Source organism: Nicotiana attenuata, chromosome 1 (genome assembly GCF_001879085.1).
Source record: "Nicotiana attenuata strain UT chromosome 1, NIATTr2, whole genome shotgun sequence".
NCBI lineage: Eukaryota > Viridiplantae > Streptophyta > Magnoliopsida > Solanales > Solanaceae > Nicotiana > Nicotiana attenuata.
Window position 1 is genome coordinate 45026702 of NC_031989.1, and position 21054 is coordinate 45047755.

Consider the following 21054-nt stretch of genomic DNA (forward strand, 5'->3'; position numbering starts at 1 on the left):
ATTCCTGAACAACGTTTGTCTCGCGAATGTATAGTATAAGGAACTGAGACTTTTAACATGCATTTTCCAGTAGAAGAACAATCATAAGAAACATAATAGAAGAACACATAAGAAATACAGTATAAGAAACACATAGGAAATACAGTAGAAGGAACTTATAAGAAACACAGTAAAAGACACACATGCAAAACACAGTAGAACATGCTAAAGATCAGAGAAACTTTAAAAGATAACTTAACGAAACCCTAAATCGGAAAAAGATGAAGGCTCTGAAGGTATAGTTTTGAAAGAACTTTAAGAAAATGTTTAAAAGCTTAGAGAAAACACTGATATAGAACGGATCTAAAAGAATCGGAAAAACCTCGAAGGGTTAGGGTTTCAGAAGAACCCAGGTGATGAGAAAGGCTTGGAAAGTCATTGATCTAAGCCGGAGAAGTCGAGATCAGGCTCGAATGGCCATGGCTGGCAGGAGCAAGGTCGGAGACGGCCATAGAACTCGAATCAAACAAAGTTTGGGCCAAGCCTCCTCATGGTCAGGCCTTGAAACCACAGTAACTAGGCGTGTGGGAGTTATGGGAGGTCGGTATAGGACTTCAATGGCCTTGGAAGCCATGAATTCCGGTGATTTTAGGGTGGAAGTGGAGGGAGGAGGCTAGGGTTTGAGAAGCTTTGAGAGAGAATTGAGAGAAAGGGGGGTTTCAAAGGCGGCTGGGGATGCAAAATGACTAGGGTTTGGTGGGTAAGGGGAAATTAAAAAAGGAAAGATTAAAAGGTGGCCGTTGATCATTTTGATCAACGGCCTTGAATGAATGGGGAATCCGCGCGGGTTGTTTAGAAGGGTCGTGGGTCGGGTAGATTAGGTAATTGGGTTTAGGAATTGGGTTTAATTAGAGGTCCAAATCCGGCTAAATTGAAATGCAAATGGACTATCATTTAAATAGCCATTTTCCCCTCATTTATTTTATAAAAAAATAATAAATAATTTATGGAAGTAAATTAAAGCCACTAAAATGATTAATAACATATAATTATCAATTTGAAAATACTGGACTCAATTTTTATAAATATAAACGCAATTAAATCTTAAAAGGGGCTAATATTGCAATTATATGCAATTTAGCTTTAAAAATACTAAATAAATTCGTAAATATATGAAAAAATATATTAGCTATATTTTAGTATAAATATGAGAATCCAATAAATGAATCACCAAAAATGATAATTTTGGGAATTATTATTGGGTTTTTTATGAATAAAAATAGGGGAATAAATTGGTTTAAAAATCTTTAAAAATTAAGGAAAAATAATAAAGTATTTTGCATATTAATAATATACAGGGAAAAATTGGGTATCAACAATAGTATTATATCCAATCATATTCACATTATATATGTTATACGCATAAAATCATGTTGATTTTTTTTAATTGCGGAAATGAACTTCAAAGGATAAAATTCAATTTAACATTTTTATGTTATTTAATGTGAATAATATAATACTCTCTCCAAAAGATTAAGGTTGAATATTTTTTGTTCATGAGTTAGTGCTATTAATTTGATGCATTTGTGTATATATGAAATCAAATTTGCACTAATGCGTTATAATTATTTTCACTTTCTTTCGTTCGTTGTTTGCTCCTTTATTTTTTAGGTAGAGCATACCACAACATGACCCAAATAGACCTCATTCACGGGTACTTGAGCGATTTTTTGTCTTTCATAATAGTTGATATGTTCTTCAATATCTTATCTATACTCATAATATTATCTTTATTTTTGTTGATTTAGTGCATATTATTATTTTTATTTAAATAGTTTATATGTTTAAATAATATTGCTATGGCTTTCCAAAATATTAAGTTTTAAATAATTTAGAATCCACGTGCGTTGCACGTATATATATATATATATATATATATATATATATATATATATATAGGTTACTTTTTATATGCAATAATTTATATGTATGACGTAGGTTTTTGTCTCCATCTTATTCCAGTTAATTAAATCTTGTAAACTACTGATAAATAATTTATCACTTATATTTTAATTAAAGCATATATAAACTCAGCTTGTACACATAATTCGTTGATGTCCTTTCAGAGGCGGCTCAACGATATTTGTGGCCTAAAGCCAAAAATTAAGAAGAGGCCTTAAATTATAGTAATTACATATATTTAATTTTTATTTGATTTTTTTTAATAATGGTTTATGAATCATCTTGTACGTATTTTGGCCATTCACTTGGCTATCTGCTAGCTCCCCACCATCGAATACATCCAGCAACTCTACTCATAAAGCTTCAAAAATTTTTTTATAAAAAACATCCGCAGTTAAGGATAACATTTTTGTAAACTTTAATCATCTGATGATCTTAATTCTGTTAGATGTTAAAATAATTTTATACATTTGAAATAGTTTAAGTGTAATTGAAATTGAAAAAAAATGACTTCACCTACTTACTCTTTATAAGAAATAATCTACTTCAAAAGATATTACAAATTAAAAGACTTTATTTTTTTTATTTTATTATCAATGTTGTCATCAAACTCATGTTATTTTGCCATTTGCATATTGCATGTTTATTTTTGAAATTCAAAAATTTATCTAAATAACCTTTATTACACTCCAAAAAGAAAAAAAATCTGGTATCTTTTTTATATTAATTTTATAATAAACACAATATTAGTTGCTAAAAAAAAGTTGAGGCCTTCAATTTGCGGAGGCCTAAAGCAATTGCTTTAGTCGCCTCCCCCTTGAGCCGGCACTGTGTCCTTTTTAGTCTAATGTCACAATACTCAAATACTTACCTAGTTTTTTCAATGTACTAAAAAGTTTTTTTCCAAAGCTTTGTCTACGCATGAATTGCAGTAATAAATAAATGAATTATCGTTGAAGTTTGCCACATTCATAAAAATATTTTTTGATAGTGAAAAAGGAATGGGAATTTTATTAAATTAAGCTAACCACTTCTTTAAATGCAATTAGTGATTGTATGTCTCGAAATATGTGAGTAGTCGAGAGAAACTTCCATAAAAGAAAAAGTCGACAGAAATTTACTTACGTGAATTGCAATTATAAGGAAAAATTAATGTCTCTACAGTAACAAAGATAATGGGAAGACTAATTTAACTGCAGTTACAACTAATGCAAACATTAGTGAAAGTAAATTTTCATTTTCATTGTTTAATGTGGCGTCACAGTGTAGTAAATTTTTGTCCCAAGCCACTGAGGCACTATCACACCGTCAAAGGTTGATTGGGTACAAGAAATTAAATCAACTGTCGTCGGTTCCAACCACACAGATTACTATATCCTCTCTTCCGTCAATATAGCAAAATAGCCCCCCAATTTTTCATACAAATTCTAAAAACACTCTCTTTTCTCTTTTCTCTTTTCTCTTCCCCCATACAGTTCACACTCTCCTCTGTCACTCTTTTCCTCCATTTTTCATACGCTCATTTCCTCCCAAATCCACACGCAGATCTGACCCTCGTCGAACCAGATCGGAGCCCTAGTTACACCGGCAATGGAGGAGGCACTGGAATTGGCACGTGCCAAGGACACGAAGGAGAGAATGGCGGGCGTAGAACGACTCCACCAACTTCTCGAAGCTTCTCGAAAAAGCCTCTCTTCTTCGGAAGTCACTTCTCTTGTGGATGTTTGCTTAGATCTTCTGAAAGACAACAACTTTAGGGTCTCTCAGGGTGCTTTACAATCGCTCGATTCCGCCGCTGTACTCTCCGGTGAACACTTGAAGCTCCACTTCAATGCACTTGTACCTGCCGTCGTTGAAAGATTAGGCGATTCGAAGCAGCCCGTTAGAGATGCTGCTAGACGATTGTTGCTTACTTTGATGCAGGTAACTCTTGCATGAGAACGCACTTACTTACTCTTCATTTTACTGTAACTCTACTCTTCTTTGCTAAATTTTATTTGGTACTCTACATAATGTGAGCATATTCTTTTTTTTTTCTTTCGAATTTTCGGATAAATTGATTGGTTAGAGATTTGTATTGCAGTACAGGGATAACGTGTGAGATTTGGAGAGTCTAGTTTAGGAGAACCCTTAAATCTTGCTTTATGCTGAAGTGGAATGAATATAGAGGATTCATATAGCTAAACCCCGATTGTGGTGTAGTTTGTACTGTTGGTTCAAACTCGGAATGCTGGTTGAATATTTCTTTTTTTTTTCCTTCTAATTTTCTTATTGTTTTGGGGGATAAGGATGGTTGGGAGGTGGTTGAACGATTGGAATCTTTGATCGGAATGAGTGAATAATAAAGAAATGATTTATGTGACTCAATTATTTGCCAGCAACGAATAATGAAGTTAAGTTGATAAGGGTATGTGTAGTATTTTCAGATTTTCTCCAAAATATGCGATATGCTTATTATGTGTGCGTTGGTCCTACTGTATGCACATGCACACTTTCAGGGATGAAAAGAGTGATAATAGTGCAAGATTATAGTTTACCATTCTGTAACTGAAAATTATGCAGAACATCATTAATGATCAAGTTTTTTTGACGTGTTTACTTTGACCAAACATATGATCAATCTAAAAAGTATCAGTAATACAAAAAAACGAACTTATCACATTTGTTGCTATAATGTAAAACTAATTTAGCCTGGTATTTAAGTGGAGAAGAGTTGAGGCGTGGACCCATGTAAAACTAATTGAGCACTTATTCTACAACATGATCTTTTGAGCAATAATTTTATTTACTCTCAGATGTGAATATTTTTTGTTAGAGCTGTTACAACCAGCATGAGATAATTTCACATGTCAAATATTAAAAAATTACTCATTTCTGCTAGTTTGTGAGGGAAAAAAACTGGAAATCTATTTGGTTGATTAATGTATATGTTCTACAGGTTTCTTCACCAACTATCATTGTTGAGAGGGCAGGGTCTCATGCTTGGATGCACAAAAGCTTCAGAGTTCGAGAAGAATTTGCTCGCACTGTTACATCAGCAATTGGTCTTTTTTCAGCAACTGAGCTGCCCCTTCAACGGGCCATTCTTCCTCCTGTATGTCAATCAGCACGAATGCCGATGAAGCTTTTTTGTATGTTGTCATAGGACATTAGTAACCTTTTCTGGATCCAATTATGTAAACATCCTTCTTCTTGCTGCTATTGTCAGATTCTGCAAATGTTGAGTGATCCTAATCCTGGTGTTAGAGATGCAGCCATATCATGTATTGAGGTTAGCAAAACTGTTGTCTCTTCTCAATTTCATGTAATTGGGTCTATCTGCAGACTGAAGAATTTTCTCTCTTCTCTAGATGGGAAGGAGAGAATTTTTACTTCCATTTGAATTGTTAGAGTTGTATTGATTAGTGTCTAGTGTTAGTGATTTTGCTGATGGCTTGTTCCGTCGAATCTTGACCGTCTGTGTTAATTGGAGTGATACGATAAGTTGCTAACTTTTGGAAAAAGACAAAAACTGTATTTGTAAGGCCAATAGCAAGATTTGAGATAGGGAGAGAAGAAAAAGAAGAACCAACAAACACAAGATTTAGTTTGTTTTTTTTGGGGGTTGGGGGGGGGGGGTGCGCAGAGGCTTTGAGAGATTTTAATCCATAAGAAACAGCATAAGTAATTTATTAAGGCTTGATGTTGCTTACTTGAATATGCTCTGACTTAACATGCAAAAGAGGCCAATATACTACATATCGGTTGCTTCAGTATAGATACATAAGAGTTTTGGTTAGGCCATTATGTTGGGTTTGGATGGGAAAAGAATACTAGTCTACATTTTTTCCGAAAATAACAACAATAACAACAACATACCAAGTGAAATCCCATAAGTGGGTTCTGGGGAGGGTAGTGTGTACGCAGACCTTACCCCTACCTTGTGTAGGTAGAGAGGTTATTTTCGATAGACCCTCGGCTCAAGGCAAGCACAGTCACAACAATTTAGAGAAAGAAATACAATATTGAAAAAGTCAATTGAAAAGAAGCAATAACAACATCAAGGTAATCACAATACCATAGCAGAAGCAACATCAGTTAGTAATTGAGATCCAAGTATAAGGAAATACTAGAATAATACTACAATTACTGATATGGAAAGAAAACACGCTCGACTACCGCCTAATCTTCTACCATAATATTCGATCTCCACACCCTTCTATCAAAGGTCATGTCCTCGACAGTGTCCTGCTTAATTACCTCTCCCCACTACTTTTTTGGCCTACCTCTACCACTTCTTAGACTCATCATTGAGATAGGGAGAGAAGAAAAAAAAAGAACCAACAAACACAACAAGATTTAGTTTGTTTTTTTGGGGTTGGGGTGGGGGTGGGGGAGGTAGAGGCTTTGAGAGATTTTAATCGATAAGAAACAACATAAGTAATTTATTAAGGCTTGATGTTGCTTACTTGAATATGCCATGAGTTAACATGCAAAAGAGGCCAATATACTACATATCGGTTGCTTCAGTATAGATATATAAGAGTTTTGGTTAGGACATTATGTTGGGTTTGGATGGGAAAAGAATACTAGTCTACATTTTTCTGAAAATAACAACAATAACAACAACATACCAAGTGAAATCCCATAAGTGGGGTATGGGGAAGGTAGTGTATACGCAGACCTTACCCCTACCTTTTGCCAGTAGAGAGGTTGTTTTCGATAGACACTCGGCTCAAGGCAAGCATAGTCACAACAGTTTAGAGTAAGAAATACAATATTGAAAAAGTCAATGGAAAAGAGGCTGTCACAACATCAAGGTAATCACAAAACCGAAGCAGAAGCATCATCAGGTAGTAATTGAAATCTAAGAATAAGGAAATACTAGATTAATACTACAACTATTGTGTATGGAAAGAAAACACACTCGATTACCTCCTAATATTCTACCATAATTCTCGATCTTCACACCCTCTTATCAAGGGTCATGTACTCGGTATGATGAAAAAAGTGTTGTGATGAGCGTGAAGCGAGGAAAAACGACAAGTCTCTTTTTGCTTAAAGCGAGAAGCGAGAAGGGAAGCGCTCGCTTTTTTGAAATGAAGCGGAATTTTAAAAAAAAACATTAAAATAAATATTGCATAGACAACACATGTAACTGTAAGCAAATGTTCAATACTTCAATGTAAAAACTAAAGAGTACCATCAATTAAAGCATAAAATGAGCATTCTATTCTTCTACAAGATTAATTGAAATGAAAAAAATGGCAGTAACTGAAACGAAAAAATTGGGCAGCATTTCGCTGCAATTTATCACTGAAACAGTGAAAGAAGAAGATGAAGAAGAGAATGAGAAAAAGAACTGAAGGGAAAAGAATAATTGCCAGCGTTTCGCTGCTATTTTGGGACCAAAACAGTGAAAGAAAAAGAAAAAGAAGAAGAAGAAGGAGGAGGAGGAAAGCACATACCTAGGCTTGAAATTGATAAATTTTTTAAGTTTTTAACGTTGACAGCCCTTAATATGTAGAAGCGCTCGAAATTGTCGCTACTGTCGCTTTTACGCTTCTCGCTATTTTTGCATAAGCGCTCGTTTATTCAACTTGCTACGCTTCACATCACAGATGTGCCGGAGGACTCGCTTTGCTTCGCGCTTTAAGCGCTGAAGCTAGTGTTTTTCACAACACTGGCTGAAGATGTGCAATGTCCTGCCTAATTACCTCTCCCCACTACTTCTTTGGCCTACCTCTACCTCTTCTTAGACTCACCATTGTCCATTTCGCACACCTCCTCACTGGGCCTTCCATGCATCTCCTCTTCACATGCCCAAACCATCTCAGCTTCGCTTCTCGCATCTTGTCCTGAAAATCCAATGTAAATTTCTAGTTTTAGAGTCACATAATGAAGAAGGCTTAACTCGATTTGGAAATACAAAACTACTTGTTTAAGCAAAGTTGAGTATAAAGGATAAGATAGGCATTTGAATAGTCTTATATCATTTGGTTGTGGTTTAATCGAGGAGCCATGATGAAGCCTTGGGGAACTTTTGTACTTGTGAAGAGAAATTTATTGCACCTTTTAGTTCCTCCACCTGATGAGAGGATGATTGCAAGATAGTCCTATAGCAACATCACCACCTCCAACTGTACGGTTGGGGAATCTCGAGTCACCAAGGGAGCAAAGTGGCAAAAGCCACCTATGTTGCTCGAACGCGAGTGCGTGTATTCGATCGGGTGCGAATCTAGAGATTGGATCCTTCATAATCTAAATTTTAAGATTTGGGGGTATGGATCTAGGTACGGATAAGGGTAAAAATAATTCAAAATTCTAAAAATAGATCTAATAAATATCCAAAGTTACGAGAGATACTCTTTGAAAAACTTATAGGTAATGGAGTGCAACCAATAGTTCAATCTTTCATTTAGAGTCTCAAGTTGTAGGCACTAGCAGGCAGCAACTAAAATTCGATCTTCCATTTTTTCGTCAAGTTTGTCCATGGATTGTCGTCAAAGTATCCAATCTCGATTAACCACATCCGGTACGAATCCCATGCCCTTACCAATGTCGTGTCGACACGTGGCGGGACGGTTAAAATGAAGAGTCTGCGCAATATAGTAAACCACTAATGGCCTCCTGGCTAGCGGAGGTTTGAGGGATGGAGGTTTACCATCGCCCCCCCCCCCCCAACCCAACCCACCCCCACACACACACCAAAAAAAAAAAAAAAAGCAAGAGATTGACTGAAAAGACAAAAGGCCTGTACTTTGCTCATACACCTTGTTATCTATTTTGCTGAGATTTCTAGATGTTCATTTCCTCAATTGGTATAGGTCTTTAACCCTAGACTTCGAAGTCTTTGGTTTTACCTTTCAGCCATCAACTTTAATTTGGAAAAGTGACTGTTTTAGTTTCACTCTCAAAGTCTTACCACGTCTCTGACTGTGAGTTTATGTGGCTTTTCTTCTCCCTTTCAGTGTTTCACTCTCAAAGTCATAGCACGTCTCTGACTGTGAGGTTATGTGGCTTTTCAACTTTAGTTTGGAAAAGTGACTGTTTTAGTTTCACTCTCAAAGTCATACCAGGTCTCTGACTGTGAGTTTATGTGGCTTTTCCTCTCCCTTTCAGTGTTTCACTCTCAAAGTCATAGCACATCTCTGACTGTGAGGTTATGTGGCTTTTCTTCTCCCTTTCAGTGATTAACTGGTACCATGGAGTCAAAGTCATAGCACGTCTCTGACTGTGAGTTATGTGGCTTTTCTTCTCCCTTTCAGTGATTAACTGGTAACATGGAGATGCTCCAGTTTCACGCAGTCTTTGTTTTTATTCTTTTACAAGCTTGAGGTCTTGGTTTTGGCTAGTTATCAAGGAATTCGCCTGAGATTGACCAATTTAATTGATCAAACATTTAGAAATTATCTCTAATTAATAGGCGAAGGCTCAAGATTGTCTGAACTAGCCCAAGGATCAATTCTAGTTGAAAGCAAGATCACAGGACAGAATGTTTTATTAAAAATACACATTCAATCTGAAAAAATATGAAACTCTAGTTCTCAATGGAAAAGTAAGAGTAGATTCTTGAATCTAATTTACCTTTTCTGAACTGTGTAACCAAGATGATCAGCTTGATTCATGTGCCTGGTTACTAGCTATGTAGATTTCGGATTCAAAACCGTTATATGCTGCGTGGAAGTGATTAGCTGTTACTAGTTGGATTGTAATCATTTCTCTGTAGTTGGTTAAAGTTGCAGCAGGAGGTAAGCTGTTGATGAATGTTTGGAAATATTTGGTCTCTGTATGATTCTGCTGCTTGTTAATATTGCTTGTTATCCTATGATATTGTTGTTTTGCTTCTTTTCTCTAACAAATATCTAGTTCCATGATTAAGATTTATGTCTTTAACAGTCGTCCCTCACTCCATGTTTTATCTTCTTTGCAGGAGATGTATTCACAGGCTGGACCTCAGTTCCGTGATGAGCTTCAGCGCCATCATCTTCCTACCATGATGGTATATTTACATAACTTGAGACGTTTTCATTCTAGTAAATAACTTCCTATCATATGTAGATTTTATTTCGCTTGGTCACTAAAAGAAAATTTTCTTCTCAATCTGTCTTGACTTGATAACTGGCTGCAGCTAAAAGATATTAATGCCAGACTAGAGAAGATTGAGCCCAAAAATCGATTAGCAGATGGAATTCCAAGAAACTATTCAGCTGCTGAGGTGAGACCCACCAGTCTTAATCCCAAGAAAAGCAGCCCGAAGGCTAAAAGTTCAACAAGAGAGGTATCTCTTTTTGGAGGTTAGTAATATGTTTTGGAAACTTCTATTTTATGGTAAGCTTTTGTGGGCATCCTATTGTCATGTTGTTTGGTATAGAAGTTATCAAGGCTTTGCTGGTTAACCTTTGTAGAACTGTTGGTTATTACATATTGTAGGTGCATGTCTTTTCCTGGTTCAAGTGTTTTGAATGAACCAAGGAAAGGGGGGGGGGGGGGAGCATAGTTGTGCAGTGGGAATATGGACATAGAAAAATCATTCGGTAGTGGTGATCAGGATAATTTTCTGGGTAAAACAACTACTATGAGCTAAAGGGTAGTTTGAACAAAGAAAGGGAACGAAAAGGGAGGATTTTTTGCTGTCATGTAATGCATAATAACAGTCTATGGTTGTATACTTGATCAAATGTTTTACTTTGGTCTACTTTTGTATAGGGGATGGTGATATTGCAGAAAAACCTGTCGAACCAATTAAAGTGTACTCAGAGAAGGAGCTGGTAAGGGAATTTGAGAAGATTGCTTCTACCCTTGTGCCAGAGAAGGATTGGTCTGTCCGTATCGCTGCTATGCAAAGAATTGAAGCTCTTGTTATTGGAGGTATGTTTTCTATTATGACACTTGAGGTATAAGAACGTCCCTTTCTTTTATTGAAATTATATACAGAGCTCAACACCTCCTCCTCCCTCCCCCACATGAAAGGAAAGAAAACTGTACGAATAAGAGAAAATAGATTATTTATGTTCAAACAATTTCTTTCCTTTTATTCCTTGACCAGCTTGTATTGCGGCTCATCTTCTCTTTCATCATATCAGGTGCAATTGATTTTCCTTGTTTCCGTGGACTTCTAAAGCAACTTGTTATCCCTTTGAGCACACAGTTATCTGATCGGAGATCCACCATTGTCAAACAGGTCTGTTACCATAGTCAATAACAGTAGCAACTCTGCTGTCATATCTATTGCTAGTGTGCCTTTTGAAAACTTATTTTTCCTCTAATTATACGTTTAGCTATTTCCTGCTTTGTTACCTGGGCTGTGTCTAATGGGTTATGAGCGCCTGGTTATGGATCAATCAACACAGAAAATCTACAGTAGAAATTTGAATGTTTATATCACATATTTACATCGTAGTATATCCAAAATAGCTTGCTAATGCTGTCTGCTCCACTTCTGCTGCAGTTTCCGTCTCATAAAGGCCTTTTAGTAGTCAGACAGACATGTGTCCCTTTCTTTTTTCCAATGCGTTTATGCAAGCTAAAACTGCATCTTGACATTTGCGGTTATTTTTCTTTTGTTCTGGAGACATTTCTTTTGCATCAGTTATTAATTCTCAGGTTAAAGGGTATATCCCAACCTGAATGTATGCACCTAGAATCTTGTCTTTTTGTCAGATTTTATCAGTTAAGATGTCTCCTTGCTTGAACCTGGAGTATCAAAATACGTTTCCAGGCGGTTTATACTTCACCTAATCATTTTTTTTCCTGAAATTGATGAGAAGAGTTGTTTAGTGTCTCATATGCATGTACTCCATAAACATGGAGAATTTTAAATAGACTAAAGTGTTCTGGTGGAGAGGATTTATAATGTCTGCTCCTTGTTTGCTGGTAGGCTTGCCATTTGTTAAGCTTCTTATCCCAAGAGCTTTTGGGAGATTTTGAGGCGTGTGCCGAGATGTTCATTCCAGTGAGTAACTTTTTTGCTACTGTCAGCAGATTTATTCTTCTCTCATCTTATTTCGGGAAAAAATTATCTCATGCTATATGACATTGGTTGTTTCTGACTTCCTGATTTGAACTTCAGGTTCTTTTCAAGCTTGTTGTGATAACTGTTCTCGTAATTGCAGAATCTGCTGATACCTGCATAAAAACGGTAACGGGTTATGTGCCAATACAATCTTCTCTCTTTTGCTCCATGTTATATTGGTCAGTCATGTGCTGCTACTTTTATTTTCAGATGTTGCGCAACTGCAAAGTTGCTCGTGCACTTCCTCGAATAGCTGATTGTGCAAAGAATGATCGGAATGCAGTCCTTCGTGCAAGGTTTGGTTCTCCTTCCTTAGTAGTCAATTATCATGTTTATTCTGATTTGACTCTGGACAGTGCTGTTCCTGATTTGCAACACTTAACAGATGCTGTGAGTATGCACTTCTAATCCTGGAACATTGGCCTGATGCTTCTGAGATACAACGTTCAGCAGAACTCTATGAAGACCTTATAAAGTGTTGTGTAGCAGATGCAATGGGTGAGGTATGGATCTCGAATTCTACGTATCAGATGTATATGTGACTGTATACGATGCTTCTTGGCATACACATAGAGACACTCTTTTCCAATTTGTACTTGTATTCAATATATCTTTTTCCCTTTCTTTTTGCAATGTCATTACTCTCAGTTGAAAGCTTAACAGGTACGATCAATTGCAAGATCTTTGTACAGAATGTTTGCAAGAACTTGGCCAGAACGTTCCAGGCGTTTGTTTATGTCCTTTGATCCTGTTATCCAAAGGGTACTTGCTCTTCTCTTATAGTTGCTCCCAGCATCTTTCCAACACTGATGATTGGCATTGCTTTAAATTGCTTTTAAATTTGACAATGGGCTAAAGGGAAACACTTCTGCAGATCATAAATGAGGAAGATGGTGGGACTCACAGACGACATGCTTCACCTTCTGTTCGAGAGAGGAGTTCACACTTCTCACTTGCGCCTCAAACATCTGCTTCGCAGATTCCTGGTTATGGAACATCTGCAATAGTTGCTATGGATAGAACTTCCAGTTTGCCTTCAGGCACGTCCCTCTCCTCTGGGCTACTCCTATCACAAACAAAACCTGTGGGTACTGGCACAGAACGTAGCTTGGAAAGTGTACTTCATGCCAGCAAACAGAAAGTTTCTGCTATAGAAAGCTTGCTCAAAGGTCTGGATATATCTGAGAGAAGTCGATCCTCTAGTTTGGATCTAGGTAATTGTTTCCTCTTCCATTATCGTTTCTCCATCTCAAAAGCTTGTGTGTAGTATTTTAGTGAGTTTATCACATGCAGCTTCTATGATTTAGCAAAAAGGATGCTGTAAAAACACTATAGCTATAATGTTTGAAAGTTTATGAACGGCTTAATTTTTCTTCTACTGCCCCTAGTGCAGGAGTTGACCCACCATCGTCCCGTGATCCACCATTTCCTCTTGCTGTTCCTGCGTCGAATAGTCTTGCTAATGCTTTGGTAGATGCACCATCTGGTTTCTTTAAAGGTAATAATCGCAATGGTGGATTGGGTTTGTCCGATATCATTACTCAGATCCAGGCCTCGAAGGATTCTGCTAAAGCATCCTATCGAAGTAGTGTGGTTCATGAATCCTTTTCAGCTAATTCTTATTCGGCAAGAAGGGCTTCTGAAAAACTACAAGATAGAGGATTTGTTGAAGATCATGCTGAACAGAGGGAAGGTAGGCGGCTAATGAACTCGCATGTTCACAGACAATATGTAGAGTCACCATACAAAGATGCTAACTTTAGGGATTATCAGAATAATTACGTTCCAAACTTTCAACGTCCTCTATCAAGAAAGAACACAGCAGGAAGAATGTCTGCTAGCAAGAGGAGGAGCTTTGATGACAGTCAGCTCCCACTAGGAGAAATGTCAAGTTATGTGGATGGACCCGCTTCACTAAGTGATGCATTAAGTGAGGGTCTCAGTCCTAGTTCAGATTGGAATGCTAGGGTTGCTGCATTTAGCTATATCAGGTCTTTGCTACAGCAGGGGCCTAGAGGTATTCCAGAAATCATTCAGAGCTTCGAGAAGGTTATGAAATTATTTTTCCAGCACCTTGATGATCCCCATCATAAAGTTGCACAGGCAGCTCTGTCAACCCTTGCAGATCTTATTCCAGCTTGCAGAAAACCATTTGAGAGTTACATGGAGAGGATTTTGCCCCATGTTTTCTCGCGGCTAATTGATCCCAAGGAATCGGTGAGGCAGCCTTGCTCCACTACATTAGAAATTGTAAGCAAAACATATGGTATAGATTCCCTTTTGCCAGCTTTGCTCCGTTCATTGGATGAACAGCGTTCTCCGAAGGCCAAGCTTGCTGTAATTGAGTTTTCAATTGGCTCTTTTAACAAGCATCCTTCGAATTCTGAAGGTGCTGGAAATAGTGGCATCCTCAAGTTATGGCTTGCTAAGTTGACACCACTAGTCTATGATAAAAACACCAAACTGAAAGAAGCAGCTATTTCATGCATTATATCAGTGTACACACACTTTGATGCAACAGGGGTTTTGAATTTTATTCTTAGCTTATCAGTTGAAGAACAAAATTCCTTGAGACGGGCACTTAAACAGTATACCCCTCGTATAGAGGTGGATTTGATGAATTTTCTACAGAATAAGAAGGAAAGGCAACGTTCCAAGTATGATCTATCTGATGTTGTTGGAACATCTTCTGAAGAGGGATATATAGGAGCTTCAAAGAAAAGTCATCTATTTGGAAGGTATTCTGGAGGTTCAGTTGATAATGATGGTGCCAGAAAGTGGAACTCTGTTCCAGACTCGACCTATATGACTAGCTCCATAGGTCACTCGTTGTCTGATGATACTCAAGACTTCTATCGTGATGTTGAAACTGGTTCCAACTCCGATCTTCCTGTTTCAAAAGCTTTGGCCCTTACCGCTAATCAGAGTGACGGATTGTGGGATAATCCGCAGGAATATAATTACGACAGCTTAAAGATGGAGCACACTTCCACTCCCCATCTGGAGGTTAATGGGTTAGTTGACTCGGAGCATCTAGGGGTAGCTGTGGGTGTTGGAGCTGATAAGGAATCTGATTCGGGACTTAATCACCTGAAACTTTCTGCTCTGAAGATAAACTCAACTCCAGCAACTGGACCAAGCATTCCGCAAATTCTTCATACGGTGAGTTATCTGTGGTCAATCTGTACCTGTCAAGTTACAGTTTATTGTCAAATTCTCAGAGATTCTCCTCGTCCTTGGCTAAAGAAACTATCAAGTCTTTTTTGCAAAAACTTGGGATGAAAACTATCAAATCTTTATCATGCTCTCTCTTCCACTTTTGCCAGATCTGTAATGGCAGTGATGAAAGTTGTGCTGCCAACAAGCATGGTGCACTCGAACAACTAGTTGAAGCTGTTGCCAATGATCAATCTATATGGAATAAGGTATATTAGTCGCAGATTTATCTGTTTGGTTGTTGCTGTTCCTTTATGTATACTTTAAAGGGAAATTTACATGAAAATACAGTTAGAGGAAGCACTTTTCACATGCCTAACCCACAAATATAGTTTTCATCCGATAGCCCACAAACATTAATCAATTTTCTGAAAACAAGTCAAACTCGCAAATTTCGTCGGACTTCGTCAACCGTTTACCCATTAATCTCGTCGGACTTCGTCAAGCGTTTACTCACTTTGATTACTTTTTCCTTTTACCAGTCTTTTCACGCCTAAATCAGATTCCGTTTTTTTCTTTCATTTTTATCTTTTCCTTTTTTCCATTTTCATTCTTATTTTTTCTTTTTTTTTACTTCCCTTTTTATATATTTCCTAAAATTCACAATATCAGGAAGTTGAAGTAAAAAGTATATTCATCCTTAAAGTCTATAATTTTAATAATTTTTTTTTCAAAATTCAAAGTTTTGTAAGGGAAATTCTTATTTCACTGGAAAAGTAAAAAATTACATTATTAAACCCCTTATATACATTGTTTTACATAGCCATACGTTAATTATACACAATTATATAATAATACACACTATCTGAAGGCAAGAAATCCAAACACTTCTCTACAATTATCTATGTTGTATAGTTATGTATACCTATGTTAATCTTGTATACTTGTGTATAATCATGTATAATTCTGTATAACTCTGAGAATACACACAAATATACATGGTTATACATGATTATATAGAGTATATATACAACATATACATCATTCTTCCTCCCTTCGGAAGTCATTAAAAGTGAAGAAGAAATAACCACTCAATAAGAAGAGGAAGAAGAAGAACAAGGAAAAATTACCAAAAAAAGGAGATTTCGTAACTTAGAATAAGAGACAAGAATTAAAAGAAATAACCACGAACTTGTAGTAGTAGAAGAAGAAGAAAATATATGTATATTCACCAACGGCCAAAAAATAAAAGGATCCTCTAATGTCAAAGTCGGAATCGGCTTTGGCGAGCACTGAATCGAAATAAAGAAAAAGAGAGTGGGGACAGTAATATGGCTAAGCGATGAAAATAGTTTTTCAACTTATGTACAAACTGGGCCATACCGGGTAAGAAGGTAAAATATAGGCCCAATTTTGTTAGAATGTTGGGCCAATTGACAAAGAGAGTAATTTTTCCTACTTTAAATTCCTCGTGCAACATTGTAAATCATATTTAGTTTAATTTCTTTTTTTCGTATTCAAAAACTAGATAGAGCTCAATTATTGCTTATTTATTTTAAAAGTTCTACTGAATATCAGGATTCAATTCTACTAGTTTGAAAGATGGATTTTATTATGACATGTCATCTTTCGTTCGGCGCAGTACTTCAATCGGATATTGACTGCTGTACTCGAGGTGCTAGATGATTCTGAGTCTTCAATAAGAGAACTTGCTCTATCTCTGATAGTCGAAATGCTGAAGAATCAGGTTTTTTGCTGCTTATCAAATTTATTTTTATTCCACCCCTTTATCTATAGATAAGAGAGGTTGTGTGCGTCTTTTTAACCCGTTTCATTTACAATGTCGTTTTATTTTATCCATTTTCTGTTGTTTCTCAGAGAGATGCTATGGAGGATTCAGTTGAGGTTGTAATTGAAAAACTGCTCAACGCAACCAAGGATGTTGCCCCGAAAGTAAACTCTCACTTAGATGAAGTTATTATGCTGAAAATTTCCCTTCCCCCCCTTTTCTAATGTGTTGTTATATTGTTCAGGTTGCAAATGAAGCCGAGCATTGTTTAACTATGGTATTGTCCTTGTATGACCCATTTAGATGCTTAAGTGTAAGTTCTTGTGTTTCATTTGAATTTGCTTAGCAAGATATCTGGATTTCTTCTTTTCATTTTTCTCTTGGATCTCATGGCCTTTTTGCTATTCCTATATCTGATAAGTTACTGTTTTTGCAGGTTGTTGTTCCTTTGCTTGTCACCGAAGATGAGAAGACTCTTGTAACTTGTATTAACTGTTTGACAAAGGTAATTTGCTGATTGGATCTGACCCCTGAACTCATAGAGTCTTGTGTCTGGTTTTCCGATGTGAAAAGAAGTAATTGCTTTGCTAGTGTATGTCAAACTTGGAGAAGCTAAGTTTTGATTGGTTAGTGATTTGAACTTATTTCCTTTTTCAGCTTGTGGGGAGGCTTTCCCAGGAAGAATTGATGTCTCAGCTACCCTCGTTCTTACCTGCCCTGTTTGATGCTTTTGGAAACCAGAGTGCAGATGTTCGCAAGGTGCCAATTTCTTTTCTATTTGTTCTCTTTCTTTTTCTTTTTTGAGCCTAAAAAGCTTTGTAGAATCACTAATAGAATTAAACTAGTAGTTATAGCTTCAATAGAATCAAGCAGGGTAATAGTTGTTGCTTCAGCAGAATGTGCATCTCCTACTTGTTTTCTTTTATATTGTGGAGATATCAGCTAGATAGCATGGGATGTTATTGACGAGCGTAAACCACACTATAAAATTAAGCTCGTGCTATGTCAAAGATAGTATAGAAAGTTATCATCTCCACATGGATTGGACTAAACATTGCTCAAGTAATTTCTAGTTAAATACTGTTCAGGATGATCAACACTTCGATTGGGAATGATTATGAGCTATAATTAACTACTAAGAGTAAAGCAATTAACAATTGATTACAGAGAACTAGAGATTAGCAAAATTGATTTTTTATCAGTGCGAGAAATTAGGGTTATGACATGATAAGTGCAAGATTGTTATCCTGGACTTGACATGGTTAAATTTCACTGTTAAGGATCTATTGATTCTCACGAGTTCAACAAGTTATTATCCTATTATTTTGATTCAGGTTCTTTAAAGAAGTACCAAAATAAATTAAGGCATGCGTTGCAAGAAATTTTCAATTTTAATCTCCTCTTCCGATTAAGCACGATAATGAATAAAATCACAACTAGAGTTAAAGCCCCTCCAACAAATTCAAGCAATCAGACAATAATCAAATTCATAGATAACAATCAAGTCACCAAATCATGTCAAACCCTAAGGTAAATGACTCCATAATCATAGAGGACGTTATCACAAATGGAGTCAAAGAATAAGAAAACATCAATCCAACGTTACAATCCAAACTCTCGTATTGAATTGGTGGAAAGATGATGAAATCTTATGTCTTGAAGCCTCCAATGTTCTCCAAAAGCTCCGTAGGTAAAAAGTCCTCTAAAAATCGTATTTTTGGTGTATTTATACTATAAAGGAACGAGCCTGGAGGAAACTACCCTCTCTGAGCCGAAGTAGGAAAATTGCACATGCGCGCTGCTCCATGTGCCGGCTAGTGCACTTTTTTCAGAGAGTTGATTTTTTGTCAGAAATCCGCCTCTACACTGCCGCGCCGCGCCATTCAATGCCCCATGCGGCGCGGTAGTGCATTTTTCTTAGAGTTCGGGTTTATCACTTTTTAACATCCAGGATGGGTCCTTGACCCCGAATGCGATCTTGGTTTAATTCCTTGGGCTTCTACTCAGAGTTCAAAGCTCCAAATTATCTATTTTAGCTCTAAAATCGCTTCCTAACTCGGAATCACCTCTTACAAAGCACAATACACATAATAAGAACAAAGCATTGTCATTTAAGCTCAACCACGAATAAAGTGCAGTAATTAGAATCATAATATAGCTAAAACACGGGTTCCTAGCCTACCATCAGTTATGCTATACCTGTTTGTTTGCAATTGGCATACTCTGGCAGTTCTGCAGGAAAGGGTGCCCCAGCAATTCTATTTGGCATTGGTCCTTATGCATATCCCTATCAGAATCAGGGACACCGGAATCGAGTAAAATAAAAGAGGGTTGAAGGCAGTTGTATGCCATGCTTGAGAAATATGAAATACTCCTTAGAAAAGCACCTAATATCTTGTTTCAAAAATTCATTTTATGTTAGAAGATCTAATATATTTTATGTAACAGATCGTTTCACGTGTAATTATTAGTACAATAACAACAACAACAACAACAATAACAACATACATGTGATCTCATAGGTGAGGGGTCTGGGTCTGGGGAGGGTAGGGTGTACACCGACCTTACCCCTACCTTGTGTGAGGTAGAGAGGCCGTTTCAATCTATGTTGCGCGGACTCTCCAAAATGCTGTCGTACCCTTGTTAGATCTTCCAAAAGTGCACCACTTTTGGAGGATCCGATCAGCACCCGGAGTCATTTCCGGAGAGTCCGAGCAACATAGGTTTCAATAGACCCTCGGCTCAAGAAAAGAAATTTCTAAACACATGTCAATATTAATATGCAACAAAAACTTCTGAATTACCATAGTTGAGGATAATAAAATCTCCTTAAAAGGTACATAATAATAACTCTCTTGGAGATTCATTTTGATAATTATCTAACAAAGCATCTGATATGTCTTAGTAGCAGTCTACAATGAAAAATTCATAGTCTTGTTCCTTAGCCATATATTGCAGTCATATTTCGGTATTAATAGTTGTTTCCATTTGTCAAATGCTATTGAGCCCCTGCCCTCACTTTATTGTATTTTCCTGACACCTGTTTATGGACTCGATATATTGTCATTCGACAAACCTTACCTTATCCCAGAAAGAAAGTTTAAAAAGAAGATCATGCTAGCTTATGGCTCATACACAAACCTTAGTAATACAAGCTTTGTGGCTGTGGTTTAACCAAATTCGATTGCCTATAATGAAACGGCGTTATGGCTCATATACTGTTGACGAATGAAGAGATGAATATAGTTCACATTCTGTACCTGTCTGCAGTTTCATCAATTAAGCTGTTTTTTGATATGCGTACATTTTTTGGGTGGGCAGACTGTTGTGTTCTGTTTGGTTGACATATACATCATGCTCGGCAAAGCATTTTTGCCATACTTGGAAGGGCTGAACAGCACACAGTTAAGATTGGTGACTATTTATGCAAATCGAATATCACAGGCCAGAACAGGTACTCCTATAGATGCTAACCGCAGTTAGCTGTTGCCAGCTTTTTGGGATTTCCTTGTTGGTTCCTGAGGAGTTTAATCTTATCATTCAATCTTTTGATGTGTCCTGTATATCGTGTGAATGTGCATTTTGAAGGCAGGTAAAGTTGTATTCTTTTATTTAACTGTGTGTTCATCTTTTTTCCTCCCATATATTGGTTGGGAGTTGGAGAGTGCGTGTTGGGAACAAGAGTGATGTTGTAAACAGTAAATGTTGTGCTTATAATGAAATCTACAGTTTATTGAATACTGTTTTAGAAACAGATAGCTTTTGGCTCTTTTAATATCTTTCATTTGATCATCATTCGGTCCCCACTCTAGGCCCCAGCTGCCGCGGCTTCATTTTCTTTCCATCTCGAGTTGCTTCACAAAAAACATCGGAAAATCTACTCTCAAACTTACTTGCATTGTGTTAATTATTGAGTTCACATGAATATGAAGAAAAATAACAATAAAGAGAATATGAAGCACCACTTGATAAACTAGTTTACTCCTTTTAGGGTTTCTGATTTATTTTCCTTTTCTTGTTTCCTTCCTGCTTTGTTAGAGTACAAGATAAAATACTGTGAATGAGAATGCAAAATTTAGATACTTTGTAATTCATAAAAGTAGTTCTTGCTCCACACGCAGAGCGCAGAAAGCTTATATCTTTTGTATTCTTTCGTTTAAATGTGGATCAAATA

At 36.8% G+C, this 21054-nt stretch overlaps 1 protein-coding gene across 1 annotated transcript; it reads left to right on the forward strand.

The window, feature by feature from the left end:
• LOC109225748 (CLIP-associated protein) lies at positions 3329–20636 on the forward strand. Its single transcript, XM_019390523.1, has 21 exons — positions 3329–3864; positions 4880–5035; positions 5150–5212; positions 9854–9922; positions 10052–10217; positions 10630–10791; positions 11007–11104; positions 11801–11875; positions 11993–12061; positions 12146–12231; positions 12321–12438; positions 12599–12697; positions 12810–13149; positions 13329–15097; positions 15262–15360; positions 16734–16838; positions 16970–17044; positions 17125–17193; positions 17317–17385; positions 17538–17639; positions 20202–20636. The coding sequence occupies exons 1-21, from the start codon at positions 3532–3534 to the stop codon at positions 20361–20363; spliced, it is 4284 nt and encodes a 1427-aa protein (XP_019246068.1). The 5' UTR covers positions 3329–3531; the 3' UTR covers positions 20364–20636.

Excerpts from the sequence above, each read along its gene's own strand:
- LOC109225748 (XM_019390523.1), top strand. The coding sequence starts at position 3,532 with ATGGAGGAGGCACTGGAATTGGCACGTGCCAAGGACACGAAGGAGAGA. Across the intron at positions 5,213-9,853 it reads CAGCCATATCATGTATTGAG|GAGATGTATTCACAGGCTGG; the intron begins GTTAGCAAAACT and ends TCTTCTTTGCAG. Across the intron at positions 15,098-15,261 it reads TTCCGCAAATTCTTCATACG|ATCTGTAATGGCAGTGATGA; the intron begins GTGAGTTATCTG and ends CACTTTTGCCAG.